This window comes from Lycium barbarum, chromosome 7, assembly GCF_019175385.1.
Source record: "Lycium barbarum isolate Lr01 chromosome 7, ASM1917538v2, whole genome shotgun sequence".
NCBI lineage: Eukaryota > Viridiplantae > Streptophyta > Magnoliopsida > Solanales > Solanaceae > Lycium > Lycium barbarum.
In genome coordinates this window covers 13171609-13197173 of record NC_083343.1, presented here as the reverse complement: position 1 = coordinate 13197173, position 25565 = coordinate 13171609, and the positions used below count along the sequence as shown (strand labels likewise).

The 25565-nt window shown below is 41.7% G+C and overlaps 1 protein-coding gene across 1 annotated transcript; it reads right to left on the bottom strand.

Moving 5' to 3' along the window:
* Positions 1-2365: 2365 nt before the first annotated feature.
* Positions 2366-7634, bottom strand: LOC132603170 (axial regulator YABBY 5-like). Its single transcript, XM_060316094.1, has 7 exons — positions 7339-7634; positions 5793-5930; positions 4486-4612; positions 4334-4382; positions 4146-4221; positions 3807-3876; positions 2366-2630 (listed from the first exon to the last, which is right to left on the bottom strand). The coding sequence occupies exons 1-7, from the start codon at positions 7411-7413 to the stop codon at positions 2605-2607; spliced, it is 561 nt and encodes a 186-aa protein (XP_060172077.1). The 5' UTR covers positions 7414-7634; the 3' UTR covers positions 2366-2604.
* Positions 7635-25565: the final 17931 nt, after the last annotated feature.

Here is a 25565-nt window from a genome sequence, read left to right as displayed (position 1 = left end):
CTTGGTAGTGTTACCAACATGTGTAATATCTAGATGGGATCCATTGCCAATAATTATTTTATTAGTTCCATTATAGGCTTTAAGGTCAGATAAATTACCTGTGTTGTTGGTCATATGAGTTGTTGCTCCAGAGTCAACATACATTGCATTATCCTCAGATGTTGCACCTTGTAAGTTGACTACTGATAAAGCTTGTGGAAGATTTTCTTTAGCCTGATATGAGTAATCCCACCCATAGAAACACTTGAGGGTTGTGTGGTTGTTTCTACCACAGATTTGACAAGGATTGGCAGATGGCTCCTTGTCCCTCACCTGATTTGAGACTTGTCCATTGTGATTATTCTGACTGTAGTTCCCTTGTCCTGCAGGTTTGAAACATCTTCCCCTTGAGTTATAATTAGAGTTTTCTCTATTCTGATTATAGTTGCCTCTACCTCTACCTCTGCCTCTTTGTGCAGAGAAGGCCATGTTGTGGTTTTCCTAAATCACTTCCTCACTATCTTCTCTCATGTCAAAGCCTCTAAGGATATTGACAAACTGGTTGAGAGTAGGATAAGGTGCTTTTCCAAGCATGACAGTTCTAAAAGTCCTGTATTTGGGACCAAGACCTCTTGCAAAGTTTATAACCTTGCTATCATCATCAACAAGTTTGTGTATGGCAAAGAGGCCATCACATATTCCCTTAAACTCCTTTATGTATTCATCAAGTTTTCTTGATCCTAACTTGATATTTTGGAGTTGTTGTTTGAGTTGGAACTCCTTGTCTTTTATTGCTTGAAGATATTCCTCTTCTAAGCACTCCCACATCTCTTTTGCTGTAGAACAACCAACAATTAGATACATACTTTCTTCAGTCATGGTGCCTGAAATCCAAGTTCTCACCAGTACATCCTTTTCTTCCCATTCACTGTCTTGCCTAGCCTTTTCGTTGCCAATAACAACTTTTTCCTTCTCATCTATGTCTGATGTTTCACCCAAGCCTGGATTGTCCTCCTTAATCCACTTAGTTACTTTCAAAACTTGCATAAGTTGCAAGATATGTGTTCTCCAGATCAGGTAATTGGTTGGCTTAAGCTTGGTAGGACAAGCAACAATTAGGTGATGAAGGCTAGAGGTGGACAGTGACATGAAGGTTGAGTTTGATGCCATTATGAAGAGATTATGAGGGAGATTAATCACGCAACTTGGCTTTGTGTTGGATGCTCTAATACCATGTAGAAAACACAGTACAAGAAGTAATCAAAAGCTGAGCATTATTGATTTTTGTGCGTGTATATCATGTATACAGAGGCTATATTTATAGCCTTATTCTGCCGCCTTTACAATGTGGTATTCCTACTAGGATTCTAACTCCTACTTCTACTAGGATCCTGATTTACCTTAATTAACAATTTCCTTAATTACAATGTATACTTATGCACATAGTATACTAGGTCGTATACTGTTCTATTGTGCATGCATGCAGTTTGCAGAACTGCTGCTTTGTGCACTGCTTGTATCTTCAACTTCAACATCTTCAACACTAACATCGATTAATTGACATGTCAAAAGATTTTTAAGGTTTTTATGTTCTTGCTTGTCCTTAAATGAAGGTTTCAGTTTCTGGTTATGATGTTATAGGACTCGATTTGAATGAAGGATAGAAGATGAAAAGTATACCAATATGGAAAGGCTACACTTTTCTAATTGTGGTATCTGAATGTGAATACTGGAGTCCCATTGACAAGACTTTAGAGGAAGTTTACAATGAACATAAGTACGAAGATAAGACCCTTTCTTCTTCTTCTTTTTTGGTAAAAAGATAAGACCCTTCATCAAGCAGAAGCTACAAGACATAAATAAATTCACCTTTGCGAGTTTATAATTCAGTAGAAAGTTTTTCTATATTTGGACTTCAAAAATTGCAACACCGAACTGAACATACCATGATCATTACTACTTGATCTGTGGATCTATTTTGTGTAAATCAAGTGGTACTTGCTAATGAATGATTTGATAAAATTATAATATATTAATTTTATAGCCTTAACTCTTCGTTTTTAACATGTTTAGACTAAGGATGAATAGTGAACAGGTTCAGTAATGTGTTCAACTTAGAAAAGGAAGATGTTTTACAAATACATGTCTACATTCATAAAGTCTTACAATCTTATTCGTATTTCAAATATTTAACAAAGACAGTAAAATTTCTCATACTTCAAGATATTTACAAACTTGGCTCCTACCTTTAAATTCATTTCTTGATACTTTTAGTTTTTCTTTTATTAACTTAATAACATTATTCAAGTGGGATTTTCATCAAGAAATGGAAGAAATTAAAGAACATTCAAGATCGATTTCATATTTAAAGTTGAAGAACAAGATATGAGAAACCTTTCTAAATTTTTCTTTCTTTAGAGAAAGTCATTGATAGAGGTAGACAATAAAGAAACTTAGTTTTTCAACAATATATCCGTGAAATACAACGAATTAATTAGAAAGACTTATAATATATAGTTTATGTCCACACTCGGTAAATGATCATAGAACACCTTGATGTCACACTCGTCTTCAATTCACACAGCTCCATAAAATGAAGATCTTTTATTGTCTAGCAAAGCGGCTCTATGCATTTGATAGTTTTCTGCTCCCTGAAATTAATGTAACAAAAGAAAATTAAATAAAACTCCTTAAAGGAAGTGTTGTAGCTAGCCTAATATTATAGTGTAACATAAAACATAGTAGTATTCAAACTTCAGACATAACGAAACCTACAACATATACCAACTTGCTTTGGGAAAAAAATGCCTCTTAGATATACGGACACACTGCTAAATGGTACCCTTAAACCCCCATGGAGGATTCAAGGTATCATCGATGAAATAAGGGCAAAGATGACAGGCAGAAACATCTCGGTTCAACACTGCTACTGGGAAGGGAACGAGGTTGCGGATGCTCTAGCCAAATACGCTGCACAAGTACAGGCTCCAAGAATTTTTTTGATTGAAGGAGACCTACCTATGGAGGCTAGAGGTCCTTTAAGAATGAACAAACTTGATCTCCCATCATTCCGGAGACAAGTGAAGAAAAACTCCGGCTGGTTCTTCGAACCACCATGAGCAAACCTTCTGTAAATGCATTAACTTCTTATAGTTTCAATGCATCTTTATATAGCTTGCTAAAAACGTAACTGATAGATGTTTAAAGGATACTGTGACCTACTGTTCTAAAAATCAAGGAGGTCAGGTACTAAGCCCCCCTCCAAGCCAGTGTAATTTTTTGTGGAAAATAATAGACAAGGTGGTTTTTGGTTAAAAGAAAAAAAAGATATAAGGACACACTAATTTTGTCCTTTGTCCTTTCAAGGATTTCGTTTAATTTTCTAAAATGTAGATGAAGTAATGAAGAGAGAATGAAGGGATAGTAATAGGATTATAGGATTTACAGTACCATCGAAAAATGGCATATGTGAAAACATCTCTACTGAAGATTACTTCAATAAAATCTCTACCAAACACCTTGGGAAATTTTCCATCTTTACGTTGAAAATTATTCTTAATGAGATATACTATGTATGTTATGGTTTTATTGGTTTTATTTACAAGTTGATGCTCATAGGTATCTCAATTAAATTTCTGAAATCTATTCATAACGGTACCATTTATAGAATAGGACATGAAAGTGTAATGCCCGACTAAAATAAAGATAACGCTATCAAAATGATGCAAAAATGACTAAAAGAAAAAAATGACCTGCCCCAAAATTTATGCACCATGAGGGTTCAAGGGAAGAAAATTTATATATAGCTTGAGTTGTAGGTACATTACCACAAGCAAGTTGGGCTTGATTGTTGCTCTCCAACATGAGTCCGAAGTGAATGTGAGGAAAGTGTGCCCACTACACCAAAGAAAGCTAATCAGTAATTATCCAACTGTTAAAGAAAATAGAGTTTAAATATCATACGCTAACAGTGTAAAAGAATTTTTAAGAAAACGAGGTTATTAATAACCTAGAAAATAAGGCATTTGAGAGTGTAAGAATTATTTACACTGTCAATGTAAATAAGTTTTTTGTTTGTATATAAGTTAAATCAAGAATCAAGAAATATATAATAGAGGAAATAAAACTGTAGAAGGGTTTGAAGAATCTAAGGATAAAGCAGTTACATTTTTGGCAGCAGTACTAAATGCTTCCCTGTGACTGATATCTGGATTATTAGCCTTGATCCTCTGAATCTCTTCTCTGCACATTTAGGCATTTTATGTAAAAAAAAAATAAAAAAATTGATAGTAGTGGTTAATTCTGCAACAACTTTAATAAAGATACATATATTCAGTATTACAGCTGCCCTTACTTTATGAACTGGTTATATGCAGAAGGTACTCGCTGCCTCTTCTCGGGAGCTGAAAAAGAAAATACACTAGCATTAATAACAACAACAAAAAAGAAATTAAGACAATGAAGGGAATAAATGTCCCAAATTTATTTAGATATAAATATAATTACGTCGATTAACAATCCTCTCCTGTTGAGTGTTGTTTGTGATTGGGGTTCTCATTGACATTCTGTTCATGTTGCATTTGGTTGATGAACCAAAATCCATCCTGTACTCAGGAGCAGTGTAGTTGGGCACCTAAAATTTATGTCATAAATATGCATCACTTGATAAGAAAACTAATAAAGGTGTTGCCAAAACAAAGAGAGCATATATAACACATTCATTGTCCATAAAAACCAAGGAAACACTAAACTTTGACACTAGTTTAATTGATTGGTATCATTTAGAGCATCAATCTAATCAATCAACTATCTACCCGCGGAGTGCGTTTGGTATAATAAGAGTTTGATAGTTGAGACTTTGCCATTTCTTCTTAGTAAAGTGGACCCCAACTTTTAAAATTGAATACGCAAGACATAACTTTAGAGGCTTTTACAGTTTTTTTTAACCTTTTTGTGGAGTTCTCTAGATCCAAATTCTTGTTAGAATAGAAGCAACAAGAGAAATGTAATGCAGCTCCCATTTTGCTAAATATAAGTAGAGATATTCAAGATGAGTTCTTTATTCTATCCTTTTATATATTATTTTATTATTCATTCAATTATTTTTGAGGTTCTTCAGGGGGTTGGCGGAAGTTTTTTTCTTTTTTTTTTTGGGGGGGGGGGGGGGTGTTTGTAGGGCTAAGAGGGGTTTCTTTATGGTTTGACCAAAAAGCTTGAAGTGATGTTTTATCAGCAAAGAAGAGAAGATAGGTCTAACTCATAACAGCATTGAAGTGACTGAATCAGTTAGGGATTAGTGATACAGAAAAAAAATATGTATGGGCATCCTAAAGGAAACCCAAAAATTCCTAGTTTTGAGGCTTTGTTTCCACAGTAGAGGACAAACCCTGATGGAAAATAAAATCATTTGATTTTTAAAAAACAAAAAAAAAACAGACAAACATAAACTATCAAATCAAACAATTATAACGAAGTGCCTAAAAAAATGCTTTTGATGGGTTGAAGGACAGACCCGGGAGACTATAAAAGCTGCAGCCTCAAGTAGAAAATGAATATGTAGTATAGGTTTTAGTTATGGCGGCTATATTAGTACTGGAGTAAAACTTTTTAATTTTATTTATGGTGCTTTGAAAAACTCGATCTGAGTATTAATATGTCTGTACAATATTTATTCCCTCAAAAGAAAGGAAAAAAATGAAAAGAAACCCTAGAATTCAGAAGCCTAGAGAGAACACAAAAAACTCCCACAATTTAAGCTGCAAAATATAAAAGAGAGAGAAATAAAGTTGTTCTTGTTTGGATTTAGGCCAAACCTGAACATGATGATTTTGCCAAGAGGAAGAAGAAGTAGAGGACTGAAATGCAGCTGCCATATTGACGGACCACAGATTTGTGCAGTGACCACATCGAACAGTCACAGTATCAAATAAGCTGCTGCATGGAACACTCACCTGCAACAATTATAAAAAGAAAAAGAAAAAAAAGAAACAACATAAAAATCATCAGTAATAAAAAGAACACAACAAAATTAAGATCGAAATTACTAAAACTTCTTGAAACTCTGGAGATAGACAGATAGTGGCAAATCTAGACTAGTGTAACAAATTAAATTACAACAGTGCGTTAATCCTGTTAAAGCGTGTGACCATATATCATCTAACGTTTTAAGCTGGTAAAAAAAACACACTATATTTACTCAATTATGTTTCAAAGAGCTCTGGTTATATGTGTGTGTGCGCGTGTGCCAAATTTGGCACACACATATACAGAAAGCAGAATTTACCGACTCTAAAACTTAACTCGCAATTGCTCGGATAGGTTAATTTCTTTTTAATTTTTTCTACTTTTTCTTAGTTTTGGAGGGGGTAGGGAGATGGGTTTTCTAAGTCTTGAAATCTCTTCCCACAAACTTTAATTTTTTGGGTACCACAACATTTCAAAATAGAGTCATTTTGGAAAAAGAGATCAAGAAGAAACCCTAAATCTGTTTACACCAAGCTAGGGAAATTAAAGAATTTTTTTTTTTCATGAAGAAAGTGGAAACTTGATGATTATTGAATAAAAACATGAGGGAAACTAAAAGCTCATCTTTTTTGACAGCACACTACTAAAATCAGAACATAGTGAGGAGCTATATGGTGCCTGCGCTTAGTGCAATCTTTTCAGTAAAATAAAAGAGAAAGGTATATAGCACATAGCTAGAAAGAAAGAGAGAAAGAGAAAAAGAGGGAATTAAATCTCTTATGAGTACTGGTAATGACTTGTCTTCATCAAATTATCTTCAAAATCATAAAATCAATAGAGTAAAGAATTCTCTTTCTCTCTGCTGATTGGAAGGTTCAGGTTTTCAGGGTATGACTTTTTTCTTTCTTTGACTGCAAAAGATCAAAGAAGAAGAAAAAAGAAAGAAAGAAAGAAAGAAAAGTCTCTATATCGATTGTGACTTGACTTCTCAGACCAAAATAAAAACAAAGAAAACCCCAGACTCTATAGATCACTTGATTTGTGTGTACTTATATAATATGAATTCTCAAAATCAGCTTTTCTTCTCACACATGACAAAGAAAGTTCAGGCACAACAAAGAAAAAAGACCACAAAAAATTACACACAAGAAAAACTCACATACAGAGGCTAATTTAGAAAAGGTACTATAGGTTCAACTGAATTCACATCTTTCTGTTAAAATTATGTATATAAGTGCCAAAAAAAAAGTTAATATGTGTGTACATATAATTATAAGATCATACTAATTCAAAATTCACTAACTCTAGATCCTGAATTTGTATTTTGAAAACGTTCACACATAATACAAGAAAAGGCCGAAATCAAGATAGATGGACGGGTAAATAGATAGATACCGCAAGCACAATATTGCAAAAGTTGCAAGGGATATAGCAAAGTTGTTCAGAAGCAGCATCGATGCAACTTGCCATTTTGATGAACTTTTTTTTTTTTTTTGGAGCTTAACAAAGAAGAGGAAGAGGAAGAAATGGTTAATTGAAGTAAGGAAGAAGAAAGCACAACACCAAATATATAGAACCTTTTCTAGACACTAAGATAAAAAGCTTTTAATTTATTCTCTCTCTCTATCTCTCTCTAATATAGCTTGCTTTTTTGACGGGGTGCTAACATAATGTAGTATCAAAAACAGTAAAACTTGTGTATATATAAAGAAAGACATATTACTGTTCCCTACAAAATACATCTATCTTTAGAAAGCAAACAAAAAAACCAAACATAAACTGCCCTTTTCTTTTTTTCACTCCCTAGCTATGAGTGTTTCCCTTTTCTTCTTTCTCACTTTCTCCTATACAGTATAGACCTAAGAATGCATCTTAGTGCCTACAAAATAAAGCAAAAAAAAAAAATAAATAAAGCAAAAAAATTGACCTAGCTAGCTTTTGCTAATTAAGCTGATCTTGTGATCTATAGTGCCCACGGCAATAGGAAATAAGTAGAATAAAAAATAAAGTATAATACAGCTTAGTGCCTATTATGTAGTGTGTATATATAGAGGATATGGTACATAGAAAACTGGGTTTTTAGGAATTTAAGCTAGGGATATTAAGGTGGGCTCTTTTCAGAAGTGTCAGATATAGAAGAGATTAGGGTTTCAAGGGGGGAAGAGAGATAATAAAGTTTTTGGCTCCATTATACTAGCTAGTTTAAACAGTATACAAAAGAATTAAGTCAAGAAGAAAGAGGAGGAGGAAGATGATTTTATTTTATTTTTCTATAAAAAATTGTTTATTAATGTAATTAGTACTTTCTTTGTCTCGTTTTATGTAGCATACTATACTTTTTGGTCTGTTCCGGAAAGAATACCGCTTTTATATATTTAGAAAATATCTTAGTTTATTTTGTTTATCCTTAGTAAGATGTTTTATAGTCACACAAACATATAAGACTTATTTTATACTACAAGTTTCAAAAGTATTCATTTTTTTAACCAACAATGTGACCTAGTGATGCAGTGGCGCAACCAGGATTTTCATTAAAGGGGTTTAAAATATAAAAATTACACACATGAAGAAGTCAAAGGGGGTTCAATGCAACTATATATACATAAAAAATAATTTTAACCATGTATAAGCAGTATAATTTTCCGCCGAAGGGGGTTCGGTTGAAGCCCCTTAGCCCTTCCTCCCTCCACCCTTGTAGTGATGTATGAAAGGGGTAGAACCATGAGGTATCAAGTTCAAATCCTATTGGAAACAAAACTAAGGTGATTTCTTTCCTTTGGGCCAAGCATTGGTAGTCAAAGTAATATGGTACTTGTGATGGTGAGGAGGTAGCAGGTGCCGGATGAAATTAGTTGCAGTGTGCGTAAGCTGGTCTCGAGACCACTGATATAGAAAAAATCTCTTTCTTTTTGAAACTTCATGCCTAGTTAAACAGTGTCGCGTGAACTGAAATGTAAGGGGTAATAATTTTTTGAGTGATGAAGATAGGGGGTGGGAAGTTGGAGGGTAGGGGGCTCAGTATTGTTTGTTTGTTTCTTGCCATTACGATATGTTGTAATATTGATGGAAAAAAGTGTGGTGTGGCCATTCCCTTTCCCTATCTCTGCCACAACACAGCGGACGAGGGGGGCGAAATTTCTACCTGTAATTTATGTACGTATAAGTTCTTATATTTATTTTCTTGTATAAGTTCTTTTATTTATTTTCTTATTGTATTTCTTTTATTTCTTTTCTTATTGTATTTCTTTTGTATGTATTTGTCATTTTCTCTTTCATTATGTGCTCGTATAAAATCTGCTACTAACGTATAGCAACAAAAAATGAATCTAACTTATATAGATAGTTATTGTAAAATATTTTTACATTATTATAGTGTATATTAATTTGCTATTATAGCATGTAATTACTTGCTTTATCTTTCATGTATCCAGTAAATATCTTATAAGTGATCAGATTGTGTCAAAATCCTTCTAGCTATCATGAAGTATGTAGAAATTACACTCGTATAAAAAACATGTGTACGATTTATATATAAGTTAGTAGTAACAGTATACCTGAAAATATTTTATGAGGTGTAATTAATAGGGAAAAGGTATTAAATTTTGTTGGTGCTTAGCTTTATTCCTAGAGCATCTCTCCTTGTTCTGACTCCTTTTTGCTCTTAGTTTCTTGATACTCTTATCAACCAACTCTAAAGTCGAATTACTAGCTTTCCTTTGTATATGCCAGCTAAAACCTTATAAAGTTATATAAATACATACATTCTTTTCTTTTTTAAAGATTAAATGGCGTTATTACAAATCATAGTATTCCGCGGAGCAAAAAAGTTACCAAAGCGGGCCAAAACATTACAAGTAGTAGTGGATATAAATTTCATTAATAAGGACAAGAGAATGTCAAGATAAATTACAAAAATGAAAAGAGAAGAAGGAATTTTAATGCTGAAATTTACAATTTTGATTTAACAACTAATGAAAGATGATTAAAACAATTACATGTAGTTGGTTCTACGGGTAAACGATGCAATCAAATTATTGATTTTCTTGACCTACATTCAATTTAGACTTCATCCTCAGAATTATAAAATAAACTTGACCTAATTAGTTCTATTCTTGATCCGGTCCCAATTCACATGACCTGTATTTGAATTTTAACGCATAATACAATTATGATTGAACAACTAATTAAAGATTATAAAAAATAGTGAGTTGTACGGGTAATCGAGAAAATGGTAGAGTCAAATTATCAATTTACTTGACCTAAGTTCTTTCTTATTCATCGATCACAACTCATGTGACTCGTATTGAAAGTGAATCTTTTATTTTTCAAGTAATTAAACTGTTATAAATTGCACAGTTAATTGTTGAACAATCTAATTGCTAAGAGTCATGGCTAGGTTTGTTTTGGGCATTTTCAATGATGAAAATATTAAAATCATAACACTCTTGAGCTGATTAAAAACTATATTTCTGATTGAATTTTGGGTTAAGTGGGTGTTTGAGTAAACTTATAAACTAGTCAAATGAACTTATAAGTATTTTTGTTTGACCATTCATTTTATAATTTTACCCCTAATATTTTATGTAATCCTCAAAATATCCTTTGGAAAAAAGTTCCTAATTTTCTCTTCATCCCATTTTGGCCACTCATCCTTTTTCAAGTCAAATACTTTTAAATATGTATATGGTATTGTAACTAACTTTTAGGATATCTCAGTTATTTGTTTTAAGACAAAAAGAAAAGAAAAAAAAAAAAGAAATGGCGAGTCCTTCTAAAGTTACCGTTATTTTTTATCGTTACAGATTTGACTAGACTGCCTATCGGGTCGTCGGACGGTACCCCACCGGTGCGTCTGCCCGACCAAAAGGAAGCCTCACTTGAGGGATCCAGAGCACGGGTAATTTCCATGGAAAGAATGCCTCCTACACTACTACCCTAACATAATCTTTGTGTTCTTTTGTGACTCACAATTTTTTTTTTTTTGTCAAATGAATTTTTTTATTCAACCAGTGAAGCATTTTCAATACATCTAGCTCTGTTTGGACTATAGACCTATTTTCTCAGTTTTTTCTAACTATTATAGAGTATAATAATAGCCTATACAGGAAATCTATTTAGACTAGCCAACATTCTACGCCATTTACGCTGAAACTGTCCTCTAATATGTAGTTGCAAGGCAATGTTCCTGATGATCTGTGTGCTTGAATTGGATTTGGCTTTGAATCTTCTTGCATTTCTCTCTGCCCAAATATGGTAGATAGTAGCAGCTGCAATGAAACCCAATATATGCTTGCTCTTGGTCAGTTGTTGTTGACATTTTGTGATACCCAAGCTACTTCTTCTGCCTAGGTGCCTATCATCCTTAGTGATCCTACCCAGTTTAACAAAGTAGACCATATAATTCTTGAGTACCTGCAGCCAAAGAAAAGATGCTCCATTGTTTCTCACTTCCTATGTGTTGCATAGTACACAACTTTGATCCACTTGTATGTTCCATTTTGCTAATCTATCCACAGTTGCTAGTCTATTCTGTACTACTAGCCAAATAATGAACTGATGCCTTGGTAAGGTACTTTTTGACATAACCAGATTTTTCCATGTTGTTCTTGGCACTTGAGGGATAAGTGATATGTATGCTTGCTTTATGCTGAAAGTTTTCCCAACTGCAAACTGCTCTAAATATATTATGGGGTCTGTGTTGGGGAACCATTTTCTAGCATCAAATATTTTCCTAACAAGCCAACAGGCTTTTTTTGGTGTTTCAAGTTCAGTTAAGTCCCTTGTTTTTATGTAGAAACTATGTATCCACTGTACCCAGAGTGTTTCCTTCTTGTGTGATAAGGCCCATAGTAATTTGCAAATTGCTGCATTGTTCCATAATTCAAAGTACGTTGATGATGTTCAGATCCCCAACTGGTCTTGGTAAGCACATTGTGTCCCAAGCAACCAAAGCTTTTTTTGAGCTTTCATTGCTTCCTGTCCAGAGGAATATTCTGCAGGCAGTTATCACAATTGCAATCACTTTTGTTGGTAGAAGGAAGACTTTTAGCCCAATAGGTTTGCATTTCAAATATGACACTCTTAATAAGTTGTAGTCTGCCACTGTATGATAGTAGTTTAGAGGACCAGCATCTGATTCTAGCTATAATATTTTCCCTTAGAGGCATGCATTATTGTATTGTGAGTTTCTTGAAGGAGAGGGGAACACCTAGGTATTTGAATGGTATTTCCCCCGGAGTGATTCTCATTTCCTGCAGAATCTGGTCTTTGAATTAATTTGTTGCACCAGCAACATAGAAACAGCTTTTTTCTAGATTATCTTGCAGTCCAGATACAGTTGAGAAGTGTTCAAAAGCTTCCATCATTAGTTGTATGGACCCTTGTGTGCTCTACAACATATGAGTAGGTCATCTGCAAAGCAGATATGCACCATTTCCTGTCTAGAGCATTTAGGATGATAGTTAAAGTTTGGGTTATGTCTGAGTTGTTTGAGTGACCTATGTAAATACTCCATCACCAATATAAATAGGTATGGTGACATGGGGTCACCCTGCCTAAACCCTTTCTTAGCTTGAAATATCTCTATCAATCCCCGATTAATCACTAGAGAGTAACTCACTGTTGTAACACATGTCATGATCCAATCTATCATTTTATTAGGAATCCGAAACTCTATCAATACCATTCCCAGAAAACCCTATTCTATAGAGTCATATGCTTTCCTAATGGCTGTTTACCCCGGAATCGGATAATCAATTAAATTTGTATGTGGGTATAGGATATGTGCTTGGATCTTGATGTATGTTAGATAGGGAAAATGTATAGGTGGGAATTCCTCAATAAAATGGCTAATGATGGTGATTCGCTATGAATACAAACGCTCATAAACACTGTGGGATAATTGATGGAATAAACACAACATAAATATAAATAAACGGCCCTGGCCGAATCAGATGTTGAAAGAGAGATTGTATGTATGAACTCTTTTATTATAAATGTTCTTGGAAAGTAAAGGAGCCAACCCCCCCAAAGGAGGAGGATATGCCCTATTTATAGTGTCACCTCCATGGGTCTTATACAATGGGAAATAATAAAATAATAATAACAAGGACAGCTCTGCACGGATTTGGTGGGATTAGACTGACGGCGCTCTGACACACGCATGGTAGGTAGTTGACTGTGGCAGGACGCTACTGGCACATGGCCCGCATGCAACGGCCACACGGACCAACGACTACTCGGACAAACGACCATGAATGCTCGGGTCATCGGGCTTGGATGCTCGGGTCACCGGGCTTGGCCACTACGACAACGTCGAAGGCAGACCTGTCGGTGCCCCTGCCCAGTACCGGCCCAAGCATTACCCCGGTCAAGGGCGAATAGTATCCCTCACATTCTCATTCCTTCCTCTGGTTCCTCGTTCCACTGGTTCGCCTCATATCCGGTTTCTACCGTATACAGATAGCCCCCACACTTCCCGGATCTCCGATCTGTCGGAGTAACGGGGAGTGGTTAAACTCCCAAAACGGTGGTTCTGTCAGCCTGGCGTTATCTTCGTATTTTGGCGGGAACGGTTGCGTAACGCATCCCCTTTTATCGGCCACGTGTCTCGCCCCTGGTGGTCCACTTCTGTCAACCGCCTTTTTCACGTCGTTTCGAGTCGCTTCGTATTAATGATGGGGATACGTGGTGCCGTTTGATTGGTCATCCTCGGTAATCGTTCCTCTCCCATGCCTATATAAGGCCCTTCACCCCTTCATTCTACCATTTTCACGCTCTGCATCCTCTCCAACTTCACTTCATTTCTGCATTTTTTCCACTTGCACCACACACAATCAACTCCATATTTGGTCTCCCTATTGATTTATTGCTTCATATTGTGTGCGAAAGAACTAACTTTGACACCACTGCTGTCGAATATTCTTTGCTCGAGCGTCGCCGTTTTACACTTCGCCTCTTCTCGAACCATCAGTTCCTTTGTTCTTCTTAAATTCCTCTCTTCGACCCTCTTCCTTTCATATTCCCAAGATGTCCGAATCCACTTCCCATGATGCTCCACCTGTAGCGTCCCCGGGAGCCGAGCCTGCGTCCCTGGCTAAATTCGAGCCCACGGCTTCGGATATCATACCAGCTAAATTTAATTTCAACAAAGACCTTGAGGTCGAAAAGCCTTCCTCCGTTTCAGACAGGGGGTTCGATGTGAGGCGGTATCCCTCGTCTATTATCGAGGAGAAGCTCGACATAGTCCGGGCCGATTGCGGGTGGGACAGCCGTCCAGTTCAGATTTTCGCCCCCGGACCAGATGAATCCGTTACCGACCATTGTGAAGGGTTTCTGTATGTTTACACGTACCCCTTCACCCTCAAACTCGACCCTTCGGTGGATCCGGTCATTCTCGACATGTGCCGTACTTACGGCGTCACGCTGGCTAAGATAGGCCCAAATGTTTGGAGAGTCGTAGCGTGTCTCCGATTGTTGGCCAATAACGCCGGGAAGGAGTTCACACTGGGCCATCTGATACGCCTATACTCCCCGAGGCTGTTCCGGGGCGGCGTAATGAAACTGGCCAAGCGCAGCCGGAATCCATTCTTCTAAAAAATGGATGAAGACAGAGACCGGGGATGGTTGGAGAGATACGTCCGGGTGAAGACCGAGGACATAATTCCAGCCGAGCACATGCCTTTCCCGGAGAAGTGGAATAACAAGCGTAAGTCCGAAGCCTCGAACAATCGCCTTAGTATTGCTTCGTCAAATTTTGATTCTGCTTCCTCACTGTTTCTTTCTTATATTTGCCAGCTAATGGGTACGTTCCTCCGGTCATCCGGAATCTGAATGATTGGGTCACTGTGCTCCTCGCCCAGCATCCCTATGACGACCGGACATGGGCTCACCTGTCTCGTGGCCGATGGATCGCCCAAAATCACGGTAGCCTCCTATTTTTATTCTGCTGCATTCTCCTTTACTTGTTCCGTCCTTTGATCTGTGCTAACATCTTGTCCTTTTAGGTTTGCCCAAGGGCTCGATAGCCCCCAGATCGGAGTCGGGGACCGCCCCTCCAGCACCGGCGTCCGAATTTGACACAGCGGGTTCCTCCCGTGTCCTCACCGATGCCGCAAAAAGAAAACGGCCCTCCGAAAAGGGGCAGACGCTAAACTGAAGAAAGCAAGGAGTGTTGCCCGTCCTTCGAGGGAAGAGACAGAGCCCGACATCATTGTTCGGAGAGTCGGCTCCGTTCCCTCCGTGGCTCCAATACCGAAGGAGGCAGTCTCCGTTCCGCCCCTTCCTTCCATCGGCGAAGTTCGTTTGGTTCCCGCTCCACATTCAGGTGCGGAAGAAATACTTTCACCAGCTCCTCTTCGGTCGATTGACTTTGTCGACATTTCAGGTGAAACCTCGTCGGAAGACACTCCTCTGCAAAGGAAAAGGTCCGGGGAAGCGGCTGCTGTTGAAGCCGATAAAAGGACCGCCCCCGTACCGGAGGGCGGAGCCCCCGCAGGCACCCGTCCGTCTTCCGAGCATGAGCCTGTTGCAACTGCGGAGCCCACGGCCTTTGCCGAAAATATTGAGGCTATTCCAAGTTCATCTACCCCAGCTCTGCGGATGGACGATTTTGACGACATGTTCTCGAGCACCCCCCCTGCTACCGGCGAGGCAGCGGGCTTTGGTCATCTCCCTATTCCTCGGGCCATAAGGCCGTCCAGCCGGATCCCCGAATCAGGGGCCAGGGACAGCTTGGTAAATATCTTCCCGGCCCCGAGCGTGGAGCCAAGGAGAACCAGATCGGCAGTAGTCACCGTACCCGAGGACTGCAGCTTTCTATCGCGTCCGGTGGGCGTAGCGAGCTATTTGCGGCCCCTTATCTCTGACTCGGACAAGCGCAAAATGACCGGTCTCATTTGACGGTGCCTCATTAACGAGGGTATGCATGCAAGCAACCGGGTAAGCTCTTCTGTCATCCTTGTACGGTTTATCTGTGGATTTTATCCTTACTCCGCCTAAGCCTTCTGACTTGTTTCACCTGTAGAGTGTGGTGCTGGTTAATGAAGCTTTCATCCGTGCCCAACATGAGATAGATGATCTCCGAGGCCAACTGGATGCCCAAGGTCGAGAAACGGAGAAATACCGGCATCTTTTTTAGGAGAAGGGGGAAGAGTTGAACCGGGCGGCTGTGCTGGCCAACTTCCGTCCTGAGCTCGATGCGGCTAAGGACGAGAACCGTCGCTTGAAGAGTGAACTGGCCGCTATGACCGATTATAACCGGAGCCTTGAGGCTGAAAAGATCGGCCTTAGCCGGGATAAAGTCCAGTTTTCCTTGAGGCTAGATGAGCTCTAGACCATGGTTTCCCGACTCCGGGGGGAGCTGGACTCAGTGAAGGCTGATGCAACGGGCCTGGCCGAGGGGAACCGGCATCTCGAGTCCGAGGCCGCTTTGTCCAACGAGCGTAGGAGGGTGTTTGAAGAGAAAGACGAGGAGCGATCTCGGATATGCCAAGGCCTAAGAACCGAGCTCGAGGAGGCGGTTATCGCCAACGACACCCTTAAGGCCGAGCTGGAGGCAGCCACTGGCAGGATAAGTGTCCTTGAGGAGGACCGGGCCGATGGATCGCCCAAAATCACGGTAGCCTCCTATTTTTATTCTGCTGCATTCTCCTTTACTTGTTCCGTCCTTTGATCTGTGCTAACATCTTGTCCTTTTAGGTTTGCCTAAGGGCTCGATAGCCCCCAGATCGGAGTCGGGGACCGCCCCTCCAGCACCGGCATCCGAATTTGACACAGCGGGTTCCTCCTGTGTCCTCACCGATGCCGCAAAAAGAAAACGACCCTCCGAAAAGAGGCAGACGCCAAACTGAAGAAAGCAAGGAGTGTTACCCGTCTTTCGAGGGAAGAGACAGAGCCCGATATCATTGTTCGGAGAGTCGGCTCCGTTCCCTCTGTGGCTCCAATACCGGAGGAGGCAGTCTCCGTTCCGTCCCTTCCTTCCATCGGCGAAGTTCTCTTGGTTCCCGCTCCACATTCAGGTGCGGAAGAAATACTTTCACCAGCTCCTCTTCGGTCGATTGACTTTGTCGACATTTCAGGTGAAACCTCTTCGGAAGACACTCCTCTGCAAAGGAAAAGGTCCGGGGAAGCGGCTGTTGTTGAAGCCGATAAAAGGACCGCCCCCGTACCGGAGGACGGAGCCCCCGCAGGCACCCGTCCGTCTTCCGAGCATGAGCCTGTTGCAACTGCGGAGCCCACGGCCTTTGCCAAAAATATTGAGGCTATTCCAAGTTCATCTACCCCGGCTCTGCGGGTGGACGATTTTGACGACATGTTCTCGAGCACCCCCCCTGCTACCGGCGAAGCAGCGGGCTTTGGTCATCTCCCTATTCCTCGGGCCATGAGGCCGGCCAGCCGGATCCCCGAATCAGGGGCCAGGGACAGCTTGGTAAATATCTTCCCGGCCCCGAGCGTGGAGCCAAGGAGAACCAGATCGGCAGTAGTCACCGTACCCGAGGGCTGCAGCTTTCTATCGCGTCCGGTGGGCGTAGCGAGCTATTTGCGGCCCCTTATCTCTGACTCGGACAAGCGCAAAATGACCGGTGTCACTTGACGGTGCCTCATTAACGAGGGTATGCATGCAAGCAACCGGGTAAGCTCTTCTGTCATCCTTGTACGGTTTATCTGTGGATTTTATCCTTACTCCGCCTAAGCCTTCTGACTTGTTTCACCTGTAGAGTGTGGTGCTGGTTAATGAAGCTTTCATCCGTGCCCAACATGAGATAGATGATCTCCGAGGCCAACTGGATGCCCAAGGGTGAGAAACGGAGAAATACCGGCATTTTCTTTAGGAGAAGGGGGAAGAGTTGAACCGGGCGGCTGTGCTGGCCAACTTCCGTCCTGAGCTCGATGTGGCTAAGGACGAGAACCGTCGCTTGAAGAGTGAACTGGCCGCTATGACCGATTATAACCGGAGCTTTGAGGCTGAAAAGATCGGCCTTAGCCGGGATAAAGTCCAGTTTACCTTGAGGCTAGATGAGCTCGAGACCACGGTTTCCCGACTCCGGGGGGAGCTGGACTCAGTGAAGGCTGATGCAACGGGCCTGGCCGAGAGGAACCGGCATCTCGAGTCCGAGGTCGCTTTGTCCAACGAGCGTAGGAGGGTGTTTGAAGAGAAAGACGAGGAGTGATATCGGATATGCCAAGGCCTAAGAACCGAGCTCGAGGAGGCGATTATCGCCAACGACACCCTTAAGGCCGAGCTGGAGGCAGCCACTGGCAGGATAAGTGTCCTTGAGGAGGACCGGGCCGATCTGGAAGCAAAACTGGCCAAGGCTGAGGCCGACTTGGAGGAAACATGGAGAAGTGTTGAGGCGGCCGAGGCTCACACTGCTATTGTTGCCGAGTATGAGAAGTGGAAGTCTCGGCGGATCACCCTCGAGCAAGCCGAGCTTGGTCTCTCTGATCTTCCGGCCCTGATACTCGAGGCCAAGAGGATGGAGGAAGAAGCCAATCGTGCCCTCGGGTCCGAGTCAGACGACTCCGAGCGAACCGAGTCCGAGCACTCCTCCACCTCTAATCATGCCGGATAGCATAGGGTTTGTGCCTTGCTTTCTGTTTTTTGTTTTTTTCCTTTGTAGGACTTTGTTTTTTCTTTTGATGTAAGAGACATCCGTTGTATAAATGAAAGGTGCATCTTTCTTGCTTCTTCGTTTGAATGTTTGTTTACTGCTTTTGCTATAGTTGTTGGTCCGTTCTAGGAAAAGTCGACTTGTAGTCGTTAATTCATCGTGCCCGTAGGTCTTATCCGATATTTGGGGCCGGTGGCTTATCAAATTTTGGCTTGGATCATTGTGATCTTGTTGCCTTTGTCGAATTTCGACCAAGGTACCCGGCGTAGGGTATGCGAATGAGGCAGTATCGAGATACGATGGTTATCAACTGGGTATATTTAACCGAAAGCTGTTATCCCAACTTTTGATAACTTTTGTGTTTGCAAAATGTTTGTACATATGAGAATTTTAACTCTTTCTTCCTTAGCCGTAGTAAATGAAAAATGGGACACGATTCATTATGATCGTTTGGTCCTTACATCGGAGGCTATGGCCGGTGGCCGGGCCTTAGTTTTGCCGTAGCAAATGTTGAATGGGACACGATTCATTATGATCGTTTGGTCCTTACATCGGAGGTTGTGGCCGGGCCTTAGTTTTGCCGTGGCAAATGTTGAGCTTCTCCGTCTGCTTTAATCGGAGTCATCTTCGGTGTGGCATAGTACTCCCCTAACACTTATTCGATCTCTGAGGTCGGGTGAGTGCTATTATGTCCCCAATCGAAGGATGCGAAACTGGGTATCCGGGTACTCGCCCTTCATATTTGTTAAGTAACACGTTGTACTCGTTGCCTCATTAAAAACCTTGTCGGAAAACCCATTTTGGGACAAAACCGTACTAAGAAAAAGAGTGCAACACGTGTTTTCAGATCTAGATTCTAATTTTGTCCCGCTCTTGACTTCCTGCAAATGAGAAAAGTTAATAAGAGGATACGGGGAGACCATACCTTAGCAGTAGTATCTCTTTAGATAGGCCACGTTCCAGTTATTACGCAGATGCTGCCCGCCCATGGACTCCAATTGATACGATCCTTTGCCCGTTATACCGGTTACCTTGTACGGACCTTCCCAGTTCGGACCCAGCTTTCCCTCGTTGGGGTTCTTGGTGTGCAAGGTAACTTTTCGAAGCACTAAATCCCCAACTTGGAAATGCCGAAAGTTGGCTCTTCGGTTGTAGTATCTTTCCATCCTCTGTTTTTGGGCCGCTATGCGGACCGACGCGCTTTCGCGTAGTTCATCTGCGAGGTCGAGCTTCACGGCCATGGCCTCCCCGTTTGACTCTCCGGTGGTATACCTGAAGCAGAGGGTCGGTTCACCGACTTCCACGGGGATAAGGGCTTCGGCCCCGTAAACCAATGAGAACGGGGTTTCCCCCGTGCTCGATCTGGATGTGGTTCTGTAAGCCCACAACACCTCCGGCAATATCTCCCTCCAATGGTGCTTCGATGCTTCAAGCCTTTTCCTCAGATTTTGGATTATCGTTTTGTTCGTGGATTCTGCCTGTCCGTTCGCGCATGGGTGATATGGGGTTGACACGATTTTCTTGATCTTCAATCCCTCGAGGAATTTGTTGACCTTGCCACCCACGAAATGAGGACCATTATCACAAGTTATCTCGGAGGGGATGCCGAAACGGCAGATGATGTGATCCCATATGAAGTTGATGACTTCCTTCTCTCTTATCTTTTCGAAGGCCTGTACTTAACCCATTTAGAAAAATAGTCAGTCATAAACAAAATGAAACGGGCTTTACCTGGTGCCTGAGGTAACGGACCCACAATGTCCATTCCTCACTTCATGAAAGGCCAAGGTGAGATCACCGAATGCAGCAACTCCCCGGGCTGGTGAATCATCGGAGCATGCTTCTGACATCCGTCTCATTTTCGGACAAAACTTTTAGCGTCTTCGTCTATCCGATTCCAGTAATAACCGGCCCTGATGATTTTTCGAACCAGAGCTTCCGCACCGGAGTGGTTGCCACAGGTTCCTTCGTGTACCTCTCTCATCACGTATTCCGTTTCTCCGGGGCCCAAACACTTAGCCAGGGGGCCGAGGAAAGAGCGTCGATACAATTGGCCGTCCACTAAGCAAAAACGGGCGGCCTTGGTCCGTAGTGACCGTGATTCCTTCGGGTCATTCTGGAAGCGCTTACCACTAGAGGAAAAGTGGCTCATCGGCCTTTGGTGTGTGCAGCAACGGAGGGCTAGACAAGTACCTCTTCAACTCTCGTAGGGCTTCTTGGCACTCCGGTGTCCAAACGAAGTCGTTCTTCTTTCTGAGCAAAGAGAAGAAACGATGACTCTTGTCCGAGGACCTCGATATGAAGCGACTCAGCGCCGCTACCCTCCCGGTGAGCTTCTGTACCCCCTTTATGTTGTTCACGACCTCGATGTCCTCGATGTCCTTGATCTTGTCCTGGTTGATTTCAATTCCCCGGTTTGACACCATGAACCCCAGAAATTTACCAGACCTTACGCCGAAGGCACATTTCTACGGGTTGAGTTTCATGTTGTATCTGCGGAGTACATCAAAGGTTTCCTGCAAATGCTTTAAATGGTCCTCTGTTTCCAGGGACTTAACAACCATATCGTCAACATAAACTTCCATTGTTTTCCCTATTTGTTCTTCGAACATTCCATTAACTAGGAGTTGGTAAGTTGCACCGGCATTTTTTAGTCCGAAAGGCATGACGTTATAACAGTAAGTCCCATAACGGGTGATGAAGGACGTTTTCTCTTGATCCTCCGGGTGCATCCGGATTTGGTTGTACCCGGAGTAAGCATCGAGAAAACTTAGCATTTCATGTCCGGCCGCCGCATCGATCATTCTATCGATGTGAGGCAATGGGAATGCATCCTTCGGGCATGCCTTGTTTAAATCCTTATCATCGATACACATTCGAAATTTGTTACCTTTTTTGGGCACCACCACCACGTTAACAAGCCAATCCGGGTATTTCACCTCCCGGATGGAACCTATTTTTAAAAGCTTTGTTACCTCGTCTTTCACGAAGGCGTGTTTTGGTTCCGCCATGGGTCTTCTTTTTTGCTTCACCGGGGGAAACTTCCTGTCCAAGCTGAGTTTGTGTGATGCTATTTCTGGTGATATACCTGTCATATCTATATGCGACCATGTAAAGCAATCGGCGTTAGCTCGAAGAAACTCAATTAATTTGCGCCTGAGCTCCGGGGTAAGACCCGTGCCCAGGTATACCTTTCTGTCCGGTAAGAACTCGAACAGGATGATCTGCTCTAGCTCCTCTACGGTTGATTTGGTCGCATCCGAGTCATCCGGCATGACAAAGGATCTGGGTATCCCGAAGTCATCTTCTTCATGCACTGGATCTGGCCCGGTATACTTTGGTTGCTATTTAGGGACCTCCCCTCCGGTTACACCCTTCTTTTCCTGAGCCGGCTCCTTGGTCCGGGGCGCCGCCTCCTCTACTGCGAACATTTCCTTTGCTGCGGGCTGCTCACCTCGGATGCTCTTCACCCCCTCCGGGGTGGGGAATTTCAGCAACTGATGCAGTGTTGAGGGAATTTCCCTCATGCTATGTATCCAAGGCTTGCCCAATAACGCATTATACTTCATGTCGCCTTCGATCACATAGAACACCGTTTGCTGAATGGTTCCATCCGTGTTCACGGGCAACGAGATCTCCCCCTTCGTAGTTTCGCTAGCCATATTGAACCCACTGTGTACCCGAGCCACCGATACGATCCAATCCGATCTAGCAGCCCTAGCTGTTCGACCACTCTACATCGGATGATGTTGGCCGAGCTACCTGGGTCAACCAAAATACGTTTAACCTTAGTTTTAAAGATGAGTCTAGAAATTACCAGCGCATCATTGTGCGGTTGAATGATGCCTTCCGCGTCTTCGTCATCGAAGGAAATAGAGCCCCGGGTTGAATGGTCTCGGATGCATTTTTCGCGAACAATAGAGACCTTGGTCCGTTTCATTATCGGCCCCCGGGGAATGTCAATACCCCCCACTATCATGTTGATTGTATGCTGGTGCTCAACCGGTTCGATCCTTCGATGAGCTTCCCTTTCCTTGTAGTGAATTTTGGCTCGCTCGCTCAATAGATCTCGGAGGTGGCCGTTTTTCAATAACCGGGCTACCTCTTCTCTCAACTAGCGGCAATCCTCAGTTTTGTGACCATGGGTTTCGTGATATACACACACCACGTCCGGATCCCGTTGTCCCGGATCTGACCTTAGTGGTTTCGGCCATCGCACATCCGGGACGCGGCCGATGGCCGAGACAAGGCCCGAGGTATTGACGTTGAAGTTGTACTCCGAAATCTTCGGTTGACCCTTATTGCTGGCGGAACTTCCGGCATCGCTCCTGAACGAGAGTCCCCGGCTGTTTGACGAGCGCTCGACCCGCTTGCTGCCTCGGCCTGAGAAGTGACTCGGGCTTTCCCTTGACCCTTCCGACCTGAAATTTGATCTCTCCGAGTGGGAGTATGGCCGAAACCTTTCTTTTGATGATTCGGACTTCGTTTCATAACCTTTCTTCGATTTCTCGGAACTTCTATTCACTTTTAACTTTACCGAAGAGAGGTCGAATTGATCATCCTCCACCCGAATCTTCGACTCATACCGATTGTGGACATCGGCCCATGTCACGGCCTCGTATTCCAGTAAATTTTCTTTCAATTTGGCCGAGGCAACTGAACTTAGCATGTTGAGCCCCTTTGTGAAAGCTTGCGCGGCCCATTCTTCTAGCACTAACGCTCATACAATGGGAAATAATAAAATAATAATAACTAGGACAGGTCTGCCTTCGACATTGTCGTAGTGGCCAAGCCCGGTGACCCGAGCATCCAAGCCCGATGACCCGAGCATTCATGGTCGTTTGTCCGAGTAGTCGTTGGTCCGTGTGGCCGTTGCATGCGCGCCACGCGCCAGTAGCGTCCTGCCACAGTCAACTACCTACCATGCGTGTGTCAGACGGCGCCGTCAGTCTAATCCCACCAAATTCGTGCAGAGCTGTCCTAGTTATTATTATTTTATTATTTCCCATTGTATGAGACCCATGGAGGTGACACTATAAATAGGGCATATCCTCCTCCTTTGGGGGAGTTGGCTCCTTTACTTTCCAAGAACATTTATAATAAAAGAGTTCATACATACAATCTCTCTTTCAACATCTGATTCGGCCAGGGCCGCTTATTTATATTTATGTTGTGTTTATTCCATCAATTATCCCACATTGTTTATGAGCGTTTGTATTCATAGAGAATCGCCATCATTAGTCATTTTATTGAGGAACTCCCACCTATACATTTTCCCTATCTAACATACATCAAGATCCAAGCACATATCTTATACCCACATACAAATTTAATTGATTATCCGATTCCGGGGTAAACAAGTTTGGGGTAGCAATTTTTGGCACTAAGGTAACAGTAGCACAGTTTAAGCTCTTCAGTAATTTACCATTTACATAAAATTGCAGGATAGCATTTGAGTCTCCAAGAGCAATCCATGTTGATCTAGATTTTTGTCTCAGCACCTGTTCATATAGATCATCCCATTTCTGCAGCTGCACTAACAGTTCTCTCTCATTAGCTATCAAACATATTGGTTTTCAAGTTGTCCTACACCATATGTAAGTTATTCCTTAAGCCTTTATTTTTTTATTACAGGGATTACATTTCCTTATTCAATCTTTTACCTTGAGCCCCCAGTGTTTGTAACTTCTTCTAAACTCTAAACATAGTATGACCACTTATTTGTAGGTTCCAGACCCGGTGCACTAGTGTTTTGAAGTTCTCTTGCTTGAGCAGTACATTTAGCAATCTAAATGGTCTGTTACATGATGTGTAACTCACAGAGGTGTTAATGATGATTGGAGAGTGATCTAAAATTCCAGGATTTCCAAACAGTGCCTTCAAATGCCATATGATTGGAATCATTAAGTATTTCCAGGTACCCAGTCAATTCTACTATATATCCTTACTTCTGCATCTCGTTTGTTATACCAAGAATATTCACAACCCCTACTAGGAAGTTGACCCACCCCCAAGTCCTCTTCACACTCCAAAAAGTCTTGTATTTCATCTTGGTATACAGGTGCACCATTAATTCTGTCATTAACTGATAAACTAGTGTTGAAATCCCTAGTATGAGCCATGGTTCTGTCATTGTTGGGTGTATCAATCTCAGACTCTCTCATATGTCTCTTCTTCCATGTACAGTATTCAATCCATAGACAAAGGTCACATATGTCTTAAAGGATGACCCTTTTGTCTTCAGCATAGCAATGTACCATTTGTGGTTGAGCTTATATCACTGAGAGATTCACATTCTAATGCTTCCAGTACCCCCAGACTCTCCCATTTGGTTCCACACTATAGTCAGCAAAGCAGTTCCATTCAGCCCCCAGAATTTTCTTCAACTTATCAGCCCTTCCCTGTTTATTTTTGTTTCTAGACACCCCAAGAGATCTATTCTCTACTTAAGAAAAAAGGATCTCAATTCTTTTTGCTTGTAGGGCTGATTCAACCCTCTTATGTTCCAAGAGCACAATATCATGGGGGGTTGTGTAGGTGCTGCTCAGGACCGCTTATATCATTTCTAGTCTCCATAAAACCAAGCTCATTCAGGGACTGTATTATTGGTCCTATTTGCTCATGTGCCCAGTGCACCTGTTGTTAGTACTTCATTATTATGCATTTTATTCTTGCCCTTTGCCTTGTCAGTTTCCACTTACGTTATCTGGTCATGTGTGTTAGTTTGTAGCATTGCATCATTAGTTTGTAACACTGCATCATTAGGAGTTGCACCCATTGATTGTACTGTGTGATCATTCTCATAATCAGTAACTCGTTCCTTTTGTGACTCCCTTAGCCTGCAAATGTGTTTAGACTTGATGTTGATTCCTTCTTCTTCTTGGTGGTGCAGCTTTTGGAGGTGCCTGCTCCACCTTTTCAGTAGCTGCTTTGTTCACAGGACACTTCTGAGTGACAAGTCCTAAACACATAGGGGTCGTTTGGTATGATGGATAAACAAAAATAGTCCTG

Coding starts and splice junctions, on each gene's coding strand:
- LOC132603170 (XM_060316094.1), bottom strand. CDS start 7,413: ATGGCAAGTTGCATCGATGCTGCTTCTGAACAACTTTGCTATATCCCT. Junction 4,613..5,792: donor GGCAAAATCATCATGTTCAG/GTTTGGCCTAAA, acceptor CATAAATTTTAG/GTGCCCAACTACACTGCTCC. Junction 4,222..4,333: donor GCATATAACCAGTTCATAAA/GTAAGGGCAGCT, acceptor CTAAATGTGCAG/AGAAGAGATTCAGAGGATCA.